General features: G+C 35.8%; 1 protein-coding gene across 2 annotated transcripts in view; it reads right to left on the bottom strand.

Annotated features, from left to right (window-relative positions):
• Window positions 1-1,460: 1,460 nt before the first annotated feature.
• The window catches only part of LOC122789637 (serine/threonine-protein kinase Nek4-like), a 246,490-nt gene continuing 232,116 nt past the window's right edge, over window positions 1,461-15,834 (bottom strand). For both annotated transcript variants that reach the window (XM_044057045.1, XM_044057047.1), the window contains one exon: window positions 1,461-4,302. In XM_044057045.1, the coding sequence (XP_043912980.1) occupies window positions 4,148-4,302 (155 nt within the window). In that variant the 3' untranslated portion in view covers window positions 1,461-4,147. The remainder of the gene's footprint in view (window positions 4,303-15,834) is intronic.

Below are 15,834 nucleotides of genomic sequence, written 5' to 3' on the forward strand. Positions count from 1 at the left end.
TGTTTTTATCCTGCTGAGTGCTGCACCTCCTAATTTTTGCCATGATTTTCTTCCTTCTGTTATACAGCCTACTGATGTTGTGATTCCACCAGAGTGTCTTGTCTTTTGAGTTAGTTCTGTACTTCTTCCAGGTGCGTACTCTGTGTAACTATTAACATGTTTGTATAGGGTTTCTGTGAACAGTTCTGCATATGCAGCCACGTTCTCAGGGTTTATGGGGCTTGAAATTTTGTCAAGTTATCACTTAATAGTAGGCAGTTAGTTCCTAAATATTCCAGCGTTAATTGGGGTTCCAGGTTTTACTTCTACTTCAAAGGAGACCATTTTGTGGTCTGACCTTACCAGAGAAGACATTACACTAGGGGGGTGTGCAGCACTCTCCCATATTAGTGAGGACCAGATCCAGTATGTTTACACCCCTGGTCAGTGTATTGACAATCTGGTCCCGGATCTAGCACAGTAAGTGAAACACTCAGAAGTGGAAGACAATGGACCTTGCACCCTGATTTACACAGTAAAAAGTTGTAATGCTATTTCTTTTGAAAAAAATCTGCATTGAAAAATACAAGCCTACTGATAACATGATCTTGCAAACAAATTATGCCAAGCCAGAAAACTATGACATCTCTCATTTCCCTTGTTGGTAGAAAGTGCAGTTGAAATCAAGAAGTAGGACATTAAATAGGGCCCCTTACATTGTCTTACTATATAATTTTCTAAGATATGTCAATACCATAGTAAAGAACCCATTCTTGACCTCTGTTGAGATGCATACTGAAGATATACTATTCAAGACCACCCACTATAGTAATTCTAAGGACTTCTGCTTTCACATCAATGATTCATTTCTAGTTTTTTTTTACCTGGCTATTGTTACATATTTCTTTTATTATTTTATTATTCTACATAGTTTTGCTAAAAATGCACCCCTTAGCCTTTCAAGATATGCTCTTGCTTCTACTAGTATCTTGGTCCATAAGTACAGACATACCTATTGTCTGTATCTTTGTGCACGATTCAAGCTGATCATTCCCATCCTTCCTTGCCCTGTCTGAGGCAAGTAATTAAATAGACAATTTGTTCAATTTATTTAGAGAAATAACTGACCAGAATGGTTCTTTTGTTACGATGACATAATAAAGAAGGTAACATACATTTCCGTCAATAACCCGAAGTCTGTTATAGAGCAAATTACTTTGATTTACTTTTTCTTGTTTAGTGTACATATAACATTGGTGCTAGTCAACTGTACAATTTCCACGGTTACACACACACAGTATAAACAAAATTAGGGGGAGCATTACTTGTAACTCTTAGTAAATGCAACATACAAATACTAAAATCACACCACCATTTAAACAGGCCATAATCTAACTATTGTGAAAGTTAATGCTTCATATTTGAAACATGGCAAATCCCATGGTGTCTGTACCCCAAATGAAAAACAAACTCCAACACTGTTTGGTCTTTAGGCAAGATTTACTTGAAAATAGAACCCACAGATTTACAATATAATTCAGAAAGACTTGACATTTTCAGATCTGTTTTAGATATTAAATTATTCTGGACAGAAACTATCGCTCTCTTCCCCCACACACACAATGCTACAACTTATGCATAAAAATCCTATACAAATGTTAAAAATTAAATATAACAATTCAAGAAAAAAAAAAAGAAACCTAGAATGTTCAGCTAAGAAGCTGATCCCTGTGACAAAGTCCAGATAAGCAGTGCCCCATAACAGTTTACTACAGTACATAAAATAGATTTAGTAAACATAAATCACTTTTTCTGCAGTGTCTTATAGCACTGAATTGTACTCTACTTACTACATATTAATACACAAAATACACAAACATCCTTCTCTTTCTCTCCTCATTCACCTCTGTTTCATACCAATTAATAGCAGATGTACAGGGAATACATTCCTGTAACTACTTTACACAAACTAATCCTGACATACCAAACTACTTTAGCTTTAAAAATTAATATTCTAAAACAGTACATTCTCACAGTTAAATTATTCCTTTGCAAAACAGAAACATGTAAAAAGGAAGATATCACGTAAATAGAAGTAGTGGTCAGTTTTCTAAAACTGAAAACTGTTTATGTGCAGTGCAAGAGACCAAAAAATAACAGCATATATTATTATAATGACATTAATGTTTATCTCAGCGACAACTTTCCATCTCACTGAGATGGAAAGTTGCTGCCGAGATAAACATTAATATCATTAGCACTAGCAAACAGAAGATAGTGACATTCTGTGTGAAACGCATAAATATCAGATAAATAGATCTAAAAGTTATTTAACTGACACACAGTTGCTTGTATGGGAAATACAAACTGCTAAAAATGTCATCTCCGAGACACGACTTAAAATAAAATGCTGATTATATATACTGTGAACTCCTAGCCATTTGAAAACAATCTGTTGAAATTAAAGGAAGGCTTAATATGTAGTTACAGAACATGAAGGAGACTTCTGAACAATTTCAAATGGTCACACATTCAATTTTAGACCTGCTTTATCCAGTATAATGCTGTGGAAAGCAACAGATTATCCTACCATATAACCAGTCCTTAATGTAACACCTATCCACCACAGGATGCACACTCACACCCAGTCACACACAAAGACCTGCAAGGCTACCTATAACAGGGACAGCAGTTCAAGACATAAAGGTATAATGAATGATGAATCTATTCATTAATGACATGTGAAAGAATTTGTAGGCAGCAGACCTTAGCAGCAAATTAAACTAACGTTATGCTGCAGAACACATAAGGAAGACATGTATTCAGATCTGAAACAGCTGGTACATGGCATATTATTCATACCAACCTCCTGCTGAGGAGTAAGAAAAAAACGAAAGCAGAGATGTTGAAAATAAGGTTAGGGACCAACTTTTTGGTAAACAAAAGATCCGTCACAAATGGCTGTGACACAAGTGCAACAACAGACTAACGGGGAGAGACAGACTCTTCAAGAATGCTCATCCTTTGAAAAATACTTTTGATAACACCTCACAGACAAACACCGGTGGTCACTCAATGGCAAGCAAAGTGCAAGGGAAGCACTTGCTGAGATATGAAAAACAATCAGCCTCTTTATGCTTTATTAATGAAAGGCCAAGAACTTAATGTGAAAAGCTAAATGCAGCACTCTTACCCTCCATGTGCTGCTGTCACATTGTACCCAGTGACTATCTACTGTGGGCTTCACCTCAAGCTCTTCCATATCACTGAAATCTAGAAATACATAACCAATATGTACTTGGCTGAGACAATCCTACAGCCCAACTTGTATCCTTACTTTCATTCTTAAAATAAGAAGTAAAACAATAATTAAGGGAGCATTGCCCTTTAAGTAGGAGGAAACATTGTTTCTGCATATATAAACAGGTGGGCAGGTCTTGCCACTAAGCATCTCAGATGTCAAGAGTACATCATAATCTTGATAATCATCTAAATATGTGCATACCACATCCCTTAAAAGCTAAAGTATGTTCAGTGATATAGTGAAGTTACCCCTCATGAAGGAAAATACCACAGTAATACAGTAATGATTATTACAGATGGAGCAGAAATATTCTTTTAGTCATTATTTCAATAGAGGCAAAACAGGCCTTAGTTAACATGGGTTAACATAAAACAGTGAAAACCATTCTTAGCTTATGGCACTTCTGCCTTCAATGTCATCTAAAGTTTTATGGTGCAAGATTAAGCTAGGCATGTAACAGAACTATCTGAATATACTCATCCTATCAACTCACCAGTCTGCAAAGATTAAGAAGGATATGACTGGCTATGCTAAAAAGGCAAAGTCAGTGCACAGATGCAAGTCTAAAGAGACTTCTGTGCAAGGTAATAATATTGATCATACTCGTACCTTGCAAAAGAATTCACAAAATTTCATCAGACCATGTCCTCATTACTTAGGATATCCACCCTACCTCCACATAGTGGGTCTTGCACTTCCACTCATACTCAGTAAACTTATCTCCTACAACTTGACATCTCCTGCCCATGGTCATGACAAAAATAATTCCTTACTTTATGAAGTTCTTCACAAAAATGCACTTTTAAGGCATTGTGACAGTCATTCATTTACAATGTCCTGTTGTGCTGCTTCCATTACAGGTGGCTAGGGCTGTTCCTGGTCCATGTTAAATAGCAGGTAGCAGGTCTCCAGATGGTCTGAGCCAAGCTGATGCTCAAATGTTGGCTGAAGATCAGCAGGAGTCAATCCTTTAAGGAACTGAGATGTAATTTCACTGTACAGATTCTGTCCAACATTACCTGTGGAAACAATAAATATTAATTCTGCTTCTGCAAAAAATGAACAACTGTACTTTCCAGGAAAACCTGGTAAAATAATACAGTAAATAGGTAATAAAAATAATTAATAAAAAAGCAGCACTCTGACATGAACAGCAGATAAGTTAATAGGGTTGCAAATAGTAGGCATAAAAATGAACTTTGATACGAAGAGATAGCTATACTTAGAAGGAATAGTATATTAAGGTGCACTTGCTTCTTAGAGATACTGAATTATTTCTAGCAAAATATTAAGTGTAAGTCATATATATACTGTAATGGAATCTCGCGATTTAAGGTTGCAGGTTCCAAAAAAGAAGTTATGTTCTTACTATAACGTTCCATCTGTGTTGCCGATCTTCATTCATTCTTGACTGTTGGGTCTCGGTTCCACCCTTGGAACTGGCTTGGCATTGTAGCAAGCTTGCGCTAGCCAGAAATTCTCGAGCTAAGGTTACCCATAGTGCCTCTCTTCCCTTTCCTTCAGATTGAGTTTTTTCTGCAAAAATAAAATGTGGAAACTTTGTCTGAGCAACGGCCGTACTATAAAAAGAAAACTAGTTCCAAACCTCCAGGAGTCTTTGGAGGGGGTTGAACAGTGGGATGTCAAGAATGAATGAAGATCAACAACACAGATGGAACGTTATGGTAAGAACATAACTTCTTTATCTGATGTGGTCAATCTTCATTCATTCTTGACTGCTGGGACAGAGTCCCTAGCTACTTTACGTACTACTTTATGTCCCGGGAGGCCCTTTCTCCATTGTGCGATATCACACTTGGTATATACAGAAATGTGGTAGGGGATTGTGAAGGGAATGCAGGGTGGGCTTGCTCATCTGATAAAATACTGTTTTTTTTCTTGTACTTGTACTGCCTTCAATGGCATGAGGTTTGATGACTGTGCAATCTATGGAACTGAACTCAGTGATAGCTCCGGTGATCAGCTATAACCTATATTATAAAATGAACAAGCATAGGAATCAGTCTAGTTCCAACCTCACCACCATCAGTGTTGAGGAAAAAATAAAAAAACAAATAAATTAGTGGTCTTAAAACTTCAATGATGAGCTCAGTCACAATAATTTCCAAAAATCATGAAACCCAGGTAGTGTTCCAAAGCAGCAAGCCTTTATTCATCACAGAAAAGTGATCCTCAATAACAAAAAAAATCAGAAATATTTTAACAATATACAACATATCAGCTTTTATATACTTAAAAGTAGGTGTGGAAAATGTACGTATTGTTTAGTTTTATACTGGCCTATTCAAGGCAAACTATAAACAGGGCTGTAAAAGTGTATTTTAGAACAAGTACCCACCCCAACACACTACTACTGATTACATCAGACAATCCTTAAGGAAAACACTACCTATTTGCAACCCACATTCCAAAATTATGTGTTAAGAAAAGCATAAAATATACATTAAAAGACTTTTAACTAAATTTTCTTTCAGCTGCCTAATGCAATAAAGCCTTCACCAGGTCTGTGATAATAACTAAAATCAAGAAAAAAAACACATAGCTTTCTAACTATAAATATAAAAATAAAACTGTCTAATAATATCAGCTAGTAAATCTCCACCCATGTGCATAAAAAAATAAGTAATTAACAGCACAGAAAAAATGTAAGTGCACACTAGTAATGTATAAAAGTGTGCAGATGTGTGCATGACTGTGCATGAACATCCACCAGTACGGTAAATGGGGGAATTATACCAGTACTACATGGTAATAGCATGAAAAAAAATGTGTGATCTGAATTTACCATTTAAATCTCTGGTGTGATGCAACAAATCTAATCAAAGCAGAACTGAGGTTAAAGTAACTAAACATATATACAATTATATATATTCTACACATCATTTTTATTATTAGTGAGCATATTTTTCATACTAAAATATTTCCTCAAAAAAATCCTTTAAAAATTTACAAATTGTGTGGCAGCTGATGTAAATTCAATACACTCTTAATAGAACAACAGTAGTTAAATCCTGGTTTTCTGAATGCATTTTATTTCAACTGCCAGCATAATTCCTTTTTCTCCAAAACACCACTGACATCCTCTTCAAGCTCATCTATCTCCACACAGTCCAAAATGATAAATTTAAAACCAGAATGTCTGGGGTTTTCTAATAAGTGTTTGGATAAGGCATTCCTCTGGCATTTATGCCTGATGTCAGAAAGATGACCTGAAATCCTCCTTTTCAGTTTACTCTTATTCTTAACCACATAAAATGCAGGGCAGTCATTGCACATGGCCCTATATACAACATTTTCTGTATTACAGTTACCAACCACATGCTGAAGATTTCATCATCTTTTTAAGAAACAGGCACTCAAACGAGTCATACTCCATCAAGTATTCACAGAAAGCGCAGTTAGACAGCCCACAGATTTCAGTGCTCATGCCATCCTGGTGTTATGAAAAGCATAAAATACACATAAAAAGACTTTTAACTTAAATCACTTTTGGCTACCTAATGCAATAAAACCTTCAACAGGTCTGTGACAAGAACTAAAATCAAGAAAAAAACACATAGCTATCTAACTATAAAGATAATCAACTAGAACACTATAAATGTAAAAATACATCTGTCTAATAATATCAGCTAGGAAATGTCCATCCATGTATTTATGTAAAAAACTAAGTAATTAACAGCGCAAAAAATATATCTGTAGATCAACACAAACAATAAAAAGCTGGAAAAAATGGAAGAAGCTTTGAACAGACATCCATATAAGTTGAAAGAACTGCAAAACTCAGAGGGTGAAATGAAGAAAAAGGCTAGCTAAACATGAGACTGCACAAAAACAGATGTTTAAAAAAATAATAGAATTAGAGGACAGAGCACATAGGGAAAACCTTAAAGCTTCTGCTGTACCAAAGAATCTGGAAGGAATAGACTGTATTAATTTCATAAACGTACAAATAAGCAATTGGTCTGGTATTCCACAACAAGAATTGTTAATTGAAAGGGCACATCATGTGTATTCTCCAAACCTGGTTGTGAGAAAACAACCTAGACATTTAATAGTAAAAATGCAATGTTACCAGCAGAAAGAGTTGATTCTGACAAAACTGTGGCAGAAGAACAAAGTACTAAGAGTGAGAGACAGCAGAGTGTTTGCGGAGAATGACTACTCATTGCACACCATGCAGAAGAGGGATAAATTTATTCCATTATATAGGGTATGCCAAGAAGCAAGTATGAGAGTCACAAATGCTGCACCCAGCTATCCTCAAAATATGTTTTCCTTGGAGGAATAAAAACATTTTTTGATTGAAGTACATGCTAAGGAAGAAATACAAAAGTTTGTCCAACAAAAGGTGAGCTGTGAAACAGAAGGAGAGTCTACTTGTTGTTGTTCTGGTATTAAAGACCACAGAGATACTGTGCCAGTAAAACCTTTCCCAGTATTCCAATGGAAAATGATTGAAAGAGTGAAAAAAGCACAGAAGTTGACTTGAAAAATCGAGAGTGCACTGGAGATGAAGAAGAGACAGAGTTTGGAAGATTTAAATGAACAGGAACAGAACAAAATATCTGGAAAAGTTGGACTTTTTTGAACTTTGTTCAATTTGTAGGGGACTCTAAAGCATATGCCCTACTTCATGTCATTAATGTTTGGAGACTAAAATCAGTAACCTGGAAACTGAAAATGTGGGATTACAAAGCAATAATTATATTTATAAGACAGAATAATACAAACTGATAATATTGGACTTGTTTGGACTTTGTTAAACTTGTAGGGAGACTCCAAAGCATATGCTCTACTTCATGTCATTAATGTTCAGAAAATACTCAGGAGAGGGGAAGAAGAGGCAGAAAGTTAACTGTAAGAAAAACATTGTTTCTTAACAGTATTAACCGAAAAACAGGAATGACGTGCTAAGAAAACTAATAACCAAGTAGTATGAAGCACTAAACACTCCACCGGATCCACGACTGGTAAAATTTAATTAGTGTAGAGTGTTTTGTGCTTCATACTACTTGGTTCTTAACAGTATTACTTAAGTGGTGCATGACTTTCTCTGCATGTTATAAAGTAGGGATACTAATGTAAATAGGTGCTTTTGTTTATTCTTTTTGATTCTTTCTGTCTTCTCTCTTTCTCCTTCTTTAGTTTTAAGAAATGTAGGTAATGCAATGTAAAAAAGGAGGGGATCTGGTTAAGAGTAAGACAAAAGAAAAATTAGTCTGCTCTGTCTCATTCCTGCATAGGGGAATAACTGTGTTAGCTTTATATAGTAGCAAGTTTTGATAGAAAGTAAGTAAATGAAAAAGAATATTGAATATTATAAGATCTTTTTTTCTAGTAAATAGTCCATGCTTATCATGTCACTAGCAGACAATCTGATAAAGAGAAATGGCTTCGAGAAAATGTTTTCTGAAAGCATTCAGGTGTTTCCAGCTGGGAGAGCTATAAAGATAAGGCAACACTAGACAGCACTTAATAGAATCACAGGCTCTACCATGTGTCTAAGCATTGATAAGCTTTCTTTCTGTTTAGCTCAAGTCTGTGTGTATGGCTGTCAGTTTGGAACTTATGTTCCCATTAAGAGGGTAAAACTTCAATATTTGAAGATGTACATAGTTTTGTGTGTTAGTATTAAGTTAATAGGTTTTAAGGGGGTATTTTGTGTGTGTGTGTGTGTGTGTGTGTGTGTGTGTGTGTGTGTGTGTGTGTGTGTGTGTGTGTGTGTGTGTGTGTGTGTATTTTTATTTGTGGGTTTTCAATAAAACAAAAAGTTCTACAAGATGTGACATAGACTCAAATGGAGATGACAAGAAACAGTTGTATAAAGGACTAACCTGCCAAACAGTACATAAATGTAACACAAAAGCTGGAACAAGACACTTAACAAAAAAGCTGTTGCACATAAAGGTGGGAATAATAATCCCTCAATAGTATGATTCTTTCTATAATGTCTTTAAACAATAATGGCCTCACAGATAAATCCAAAAATGAAAGAGTAATGAACTATATTCAAAAATGTAGAGTACAAATAGCTATGCTACAAGGAGATGCACTTGAAAAGAACTGAATGTGTGAATTTGATAAAGGAAAGTTTTCAGGATGGTTATTCAGCAAAATACCTGGGACAAAGGAAGAGAGGAGTACTTATATTAATTGCAAGAGGAGCTCCAATAGTAAAAGAAAAGGAAATAAAGACAGTACTGTTAGATTTATAGTACTAAGGGGCTACTGGCAAGGGAGGAGGATTACATTGGCATGTATTTATATTCCAACGAAAACTGCTATAATACAGCTACAGAAAATTCTGGGAAAAATAATCAGCTTTCAGCAAGGAATATTACTTATAGCTGGGGACTGGAATTTGATTTGCAACAGTGAAGATGTGTCTGTGGGGCCCAGAAAGGGAAATAAAGCAAAGGAGGCTAGATTTTTAAAGAAATTTATGAAAATATTTGGCATGAAAAATCAGTACTAGGAATTCTGAGTGAATTTACATATATTTCCCCAATATACAAAAACTGGGCTAGGCCAAACAGATGTTACATTTCACAGGAACACGCGCATTCAATTGAAGGTCTTGATACGCACCCAATAACTATTTCAGATCATGCACCAATAATAACTAAAATAAAAACACAGGGTAATGAAATAAAAATGAAACACTGGCATTTTCCCACCCATCTGTTGAAAAGAATGGAATGGGTAGTGGAAATTCGAGAAGATAGAAACTTCTTCTGAAAATATAGCTAGGGAGAGGGATAAAACTAAAATGGAATTTAAAAATAGGATGGAAATAAAAGAAATGGATACATGGTTAAGAAGTAACAAGAATTATTTAGAGGGGCTGACAAATCGTTTTGCCAAAAAGGGGCTCTCACAGAACAAGAAGAGAAGCAACTACAGAATGCTACACAGAAAATAAGGGGCTACCTCTATAATATGTATGAGTTTAGAAAGATTGCTGTTAAGCAACCATTTTTTGATAAGAACTCTAGAGCACAAAAACTTTTAGCACAACTCAGTCAACAGAAACTAGAAAGGGCTGTCACCATGCCTAGGGAGCCAATTACAAGGAATTTAACTAGGGATCCAGTAGAAGTGTTAGACATTCTATGAAAGTCTATATAAATCTGAGAAATATGGAAATCAAGAAAATGTACAAATGAAAATGTTTATGGAAAAGTTAAATATGCCAAGGCTAGAGGGAGAGGAGGCTCAATTACTAATAGTTAGGATACAAGGACATTAGATAAAAATGGTGATGTATAACCAATCTACAGGAGAGCTCCCAGGATTAGATGGCATTCCTGTGGAAGTCTGGAAGCTAGGAGGGAAAAATTGATGAAGATCTGGAAGGTTTTGTTTAACAGTATTTTAAGAGGAGGAGAAGTACCAACATCCTAGAAGAGAGCAGTAGGAGCTGTATTACCTAAAGAGGTTAAAGATCTATCAGATCCAGCTCCATACAGGCCCATTTCAATACTAAAGCATGATTATAAAGTGTTTATGTTCATAATGGCTAAAAGAATGCCAAAATTGATGGATACGGATCAATGTGGTTTTGTGAAGAGTAGATAAACATTTGACAACATAAACAGAAGAGTAATGATCCAGAGTGAAGCAGAATGTAAGAAAATACCACAGTTGCTGGTGGGTCTTGATGCAATGAAAGCATTTGACAGAGTAAGCTTGGATTTTATGAGAAGAAGAGCAGTGGAAGCATTTGTATTCCCTGATAAAATTATAAGGTTGATTAGGAGGATATATGAAGGATTGGAGGCCAGAATTAAAGTGGGTGGAGTCCTCTCTGATAATCTCTACTTGGGCAGATGAACCAAGTAGGGATGTCCTCTCTCCCCTTTGTTATTTGCATTATATTTAGAACCACTGGCAAAGAAAATAAAGGACTCAGAAATTCAAGGATATAATTGGTATGGTAGTCAAGAAAAGCTGGCTCTACTTGCAGATGACATTATCGTATACCCGACAAAATCAAAAGAGACATTACAGTGTTGTGGAACATACTGAGACAGTTTCAAACCTTTTTGGGTTACACAGATGATCTGATCATCTGTGTTACATTGCATTTCATTTTGTGGCAGCTTGGAACAATGGCAGAGGGAGGACCGAGAGAAACAGAGTTGGACTATAACCCACAAGGTAATTTAAATTCAAGACATGGCAAGAAATCATTTGAAGAACTTTTAAAGTTTATGAAATCCGATGATAATCCTCTCCTTGGAAGAGTATTAATTGATCATGATGATAGTGACATGGAAGAAATAGATCACAACCTGTTTCAAACTAGTCTCTACAAGATTGAAAATGAGCTGTAGAAGCTTAAGAGACTCCAGGCACAACAATACCATCTAGAAGTTTGTCTTAAGAATCATATAGTACCTCATGGTCTAAGAATCCTTAAAATGCCCACTTATGGTACATATCAATCCCAACTATTATCTAAGTGGCAAAAACTCGACTTGGACTTGAGCTTTAATTACATGAGATTATTAACAGAATTCTTCGAACTTAAAGAATCTGTCACTATAGAACAGGTTATAACAGAACAGCAAATCTTATACAATACTTTTCCACATGCCTTAGTTAATGAGAGACTTGGTGCTTTACTTAAAACAGCAGTTTTATATGAATGGAAACTGCTAAGAACAAAATACAAGAATTTGGAGAGACAGAAAGGATTTTATAGAAGGGCACATTTTTGTCTCGCCAAGGAGTTCGGAACACAGAACAACCTCTATATATATAATAATAACAGCAATGTAGAGAAATTTAGAAGTCAACAATCCACTGTGTAATCTTCCAATATTGTAAAGGAAGACATTCCTCGTGAATCAATGTCTATTGTAGCAAATGAAAACAAATCTCAGACTGAAGTTATATCATCAGACCAGGGAGCCAGAAAAAAACTACCACCCTCCGACCATAAAGGTTGCTGCTATGACTACTGCACACAAGAAGGATGTTCAGTCACAAGCCACTTCCAGCATTCATGTACAGGATGATCTTGCACTTTCTTTAAACAATCATACAGGAGATTAACAAGATTTGTTACCACTTTCCATCAATATGAGTGGGTTAGGAAGCCGAAACATATTCAGAGCGCGGGATCGTTCAATAAGCATGGATCACATGAAGAGAAAAATGCAGCAGGAGCATCTGAATGCACAAACCCTAAAGAAAACGTGGCAAGACAAGAGGAATTGTTAGTCTGGAACATCTCTTCCAGACAGTTATTGACACATGAACTTTCACACCTCGAAAAGGGGCTATCGTTCCCTCAGGAGGCTGAGGTAACTGACTCTATTATAGACCTGAAATTATTTATTAGAAATGTAATGCTTAAAATGTTGTTTAAGGATCTGGGGCTACTCAGAATATAACATTTAAGAAACCCAGTTTGTTTATGCCAGCGAACCATTCCCCTTTATAATACACTATATTATGTGAAGATGAACTACACAGAGTTCTACACTCTGATAAGAGATGTAAAAGGTTCAAGAACTTAAATACAGCAGAGAAAAATACATTAAGGCACTTGCAGTATGACTGATCTGTTGTTATTAGACCAGCAGACAAAGGAGGTCCCATAGCTGAAATTAATTCTGTTTATTATGTTTAAACAATGAAGAGTATGTTGAATGATGTTAATACATATAAATTAATAAGCAAAGCTGAAGTGGACCAAATGGTTAAAAGGGTACATAATACCCTTCTTGATTGTTTATTGAGTCATATTATCAATTTGGATTTGTATAAATATTGTATGATAGAAGCACCTGTAATACCTAGTATACAGGGTGTTCCGAAGATACATAAGGATCCCCTGTTTCCTCCTTTGAGACCAATACTATTGGGATGGAGCTGGTGTACAGAACATCTTTCAGTATATGTTGAGAAGCATTTAAGAGCGACACTAGATACATGTGAGTACATTTTGACAGATTCTAAACAGTTTTAAATGACTTGTATGCTTTTATAACTAAATGGAAATATTATAAGACAAATTATATACTGGTTACTTTAGATGTACAATCTCTACTTATGATGATACCAAATACACATGGAATTGAAATGTTAAAGAAATATTTAACTAAACATAGTACATATATTGACCTAATTTGTTTGCTAATGGAAATGATTTTGTAAAATATTGTATTAATGTTCAACCATGAAGTACACTGGCAGCTGGATGGCATAACTATGGGCACTTCTAGTGCAAACAGCCATGTCAACGTGGTGATGGCAGCATGGAAAGAGGAAGCTCTACTGAGGTCTCCTAAGGGCCAACATGTAGCCTTTTACTGATGTTTTGTGGATTATCTTTGTATAATTTGAACCAATACACAAGCATAATTGTTAATTGTTCTAGAGACACTCAATACCAGTGCAACCTTTTTGAAGTTTAATATGAAATGTTCACACCATAAAATAGATTTTCTAGACATAAATATATACAAATGGGTAGATGGAAGTTTGAATACTAGAGTATACAGGAAGGAATGCTTTAGGAATACCCTTTTACACAGATGTAGTATGCATCCTAGCTACATCTTTAAAAATATAGTAAAAGGACAGGGGATGAGAGCCTCTAGGTTGCATGCAAGTAATGAAGACTTTGTTAATGAGTAAGGAGATCTAGAAAGAAGGCTAGTACAGAGAGGTTATAACTGAAAGGAATTTCAGAAAACATTGGACGAGATTCCTAACTTAAGATCTATATCAGCTAGACAGTACTATTCAGAAGATGAACGGCTACATAATAACAAGCAAATAACAGCAATAATTTCAAGTAATGTTAGTCAAGCTACAACTGTGATGAGAAAATATTTGCCAATTTTAACAAGTGATGCTCAGATTAAACAGTTAGTAGGGGAGACCCCAAGTCTTTTATTTAAGAATAAGAAATCACTTAAGAGACTAATATGCTACCCAAAATTAACAGAAGAAAAGGTACGAACAAGCAGATATGATACCTTCCCTTGTAGCAAGTGTAATTACTGTATATGCATACATGCATCAGGAGAGTTTACACATCCTGATACAGGTAGATGTTTTTATTTTAAGCTTTTAGCTGACTGCAACACTTACAATGCTGTTTACCTAGCTTATTATATTGTATGCTACTCATTCTGTATCGGTAAGACTAACAGGAGATTTAAAGATCGAATTAGAGAATATTTATAGTATTAACAGGGAGAATACCACAAATGCATTAGCAAAGCATGTTATACAAAATGGTCCATCCCATGAATTCAGATTTATGATAGTGGAAATTGTTAGAGAAAATTAACAGGATGGTGATATAGAAAATCTCACCGAAATCTCTGAAACTAGATGGATTATTATAATGAGGGTACATATTGGCAAGGGTTTAAATGACAAGGTTCCACTGAAGTCCATATTAAAAACGAGAAATTTACGTAAACGTTAGATAAAGTAACATGAACTTATTTTACATACATATTCTTATATGGACATGCATATTTTACCATATTTCCCCGAAAATAAGACCGTGTCTTATACTTTTTTCCCCACCGAAATACACATTAGGGCTTATCAGGGGATGCCTTATTTACCCCTCCCCATACAACAATCTACATTTATTCTTTTATTCATGTACACAAATCGACATTTAATCATGTACACAAATCGACATTTATTCATGTACACAAAATTATATTTATTTGGTACTTTGCCGTTAATAGGCAAGAGTTCTAGGTAACGCATTAACAGCTGTGTGAGAATTCTACATAAACAGTGCAACAAACATTTCAACTTCAGAATATCCACACTTTGGCTTTCACAGTGCAATATTTCATGCTTAACAGAAAGTGCAGAAAAATCTCAATACGTGTATTGGAGGAGGGGAATAAAACAGGTGAATAACTCCCAATTTTTGAGTGGTGATGCTTTTTTTAGTCCTTACCCAAACCATAAGACAAGAATGATGGAAAGTCATAGGTTCATAGGTTGGTACTAGGCTATCAGCCCTAGGGCCTATACAAGCCTAGCCATAACAATTCCCTGGATATTTCTTCCCACAATATTTACTTCTCTGGACCCCTGTCTAGCAGGGTGACTGACATGATCCCCGGGGTGAATTTCCTATCTCCCATCCAATCATCAAGGTTCCTTTTGAAGAGGGCCAAGGAGGCGCTCTGCTTAACATGTATGTGCAGTCTATTCCAGAGTATGGGGAGTCTCTGAGTCAGGAACCTATCCCTCCAGCATGTTTTGTTCATTGTGATGACAAGGTTTAGATTCCTGGAGCGTGTGGCTCTGAGGGGTTGGGATTTCTTTAAGTGGAGCATGCCCAACAGCTCTGGGTTTGACATGGCCTTGTATGTTAAGCAGAGATCGCCTCTGAGTACACGATATGCCACAGAGTATAGCTGGAGTTTTTTTAGACAGTCAGCATATGGCATCTGCTTTAGGCCTGTGATTCTTTTAGTGAGGTATTTCTGTGGCCTTTCCAGCTGTTGCAGATGTCTTGTGAGGTACATACCAAA

This window comes from Protopterus annectens, chromosome 15.part0 (assembly GCF_019279795.1).
Source record: "Protopterus annectens isolate FY-2018-M chromosome 15.part0, PAN1.0, whole genome shotgun sequence".
Taxonomy (NCBI): Eukaryota; Metazoa; Chordata; order Ceratodontiformes; family Protopteridae; genus Protopterus; species Protopterus annectens.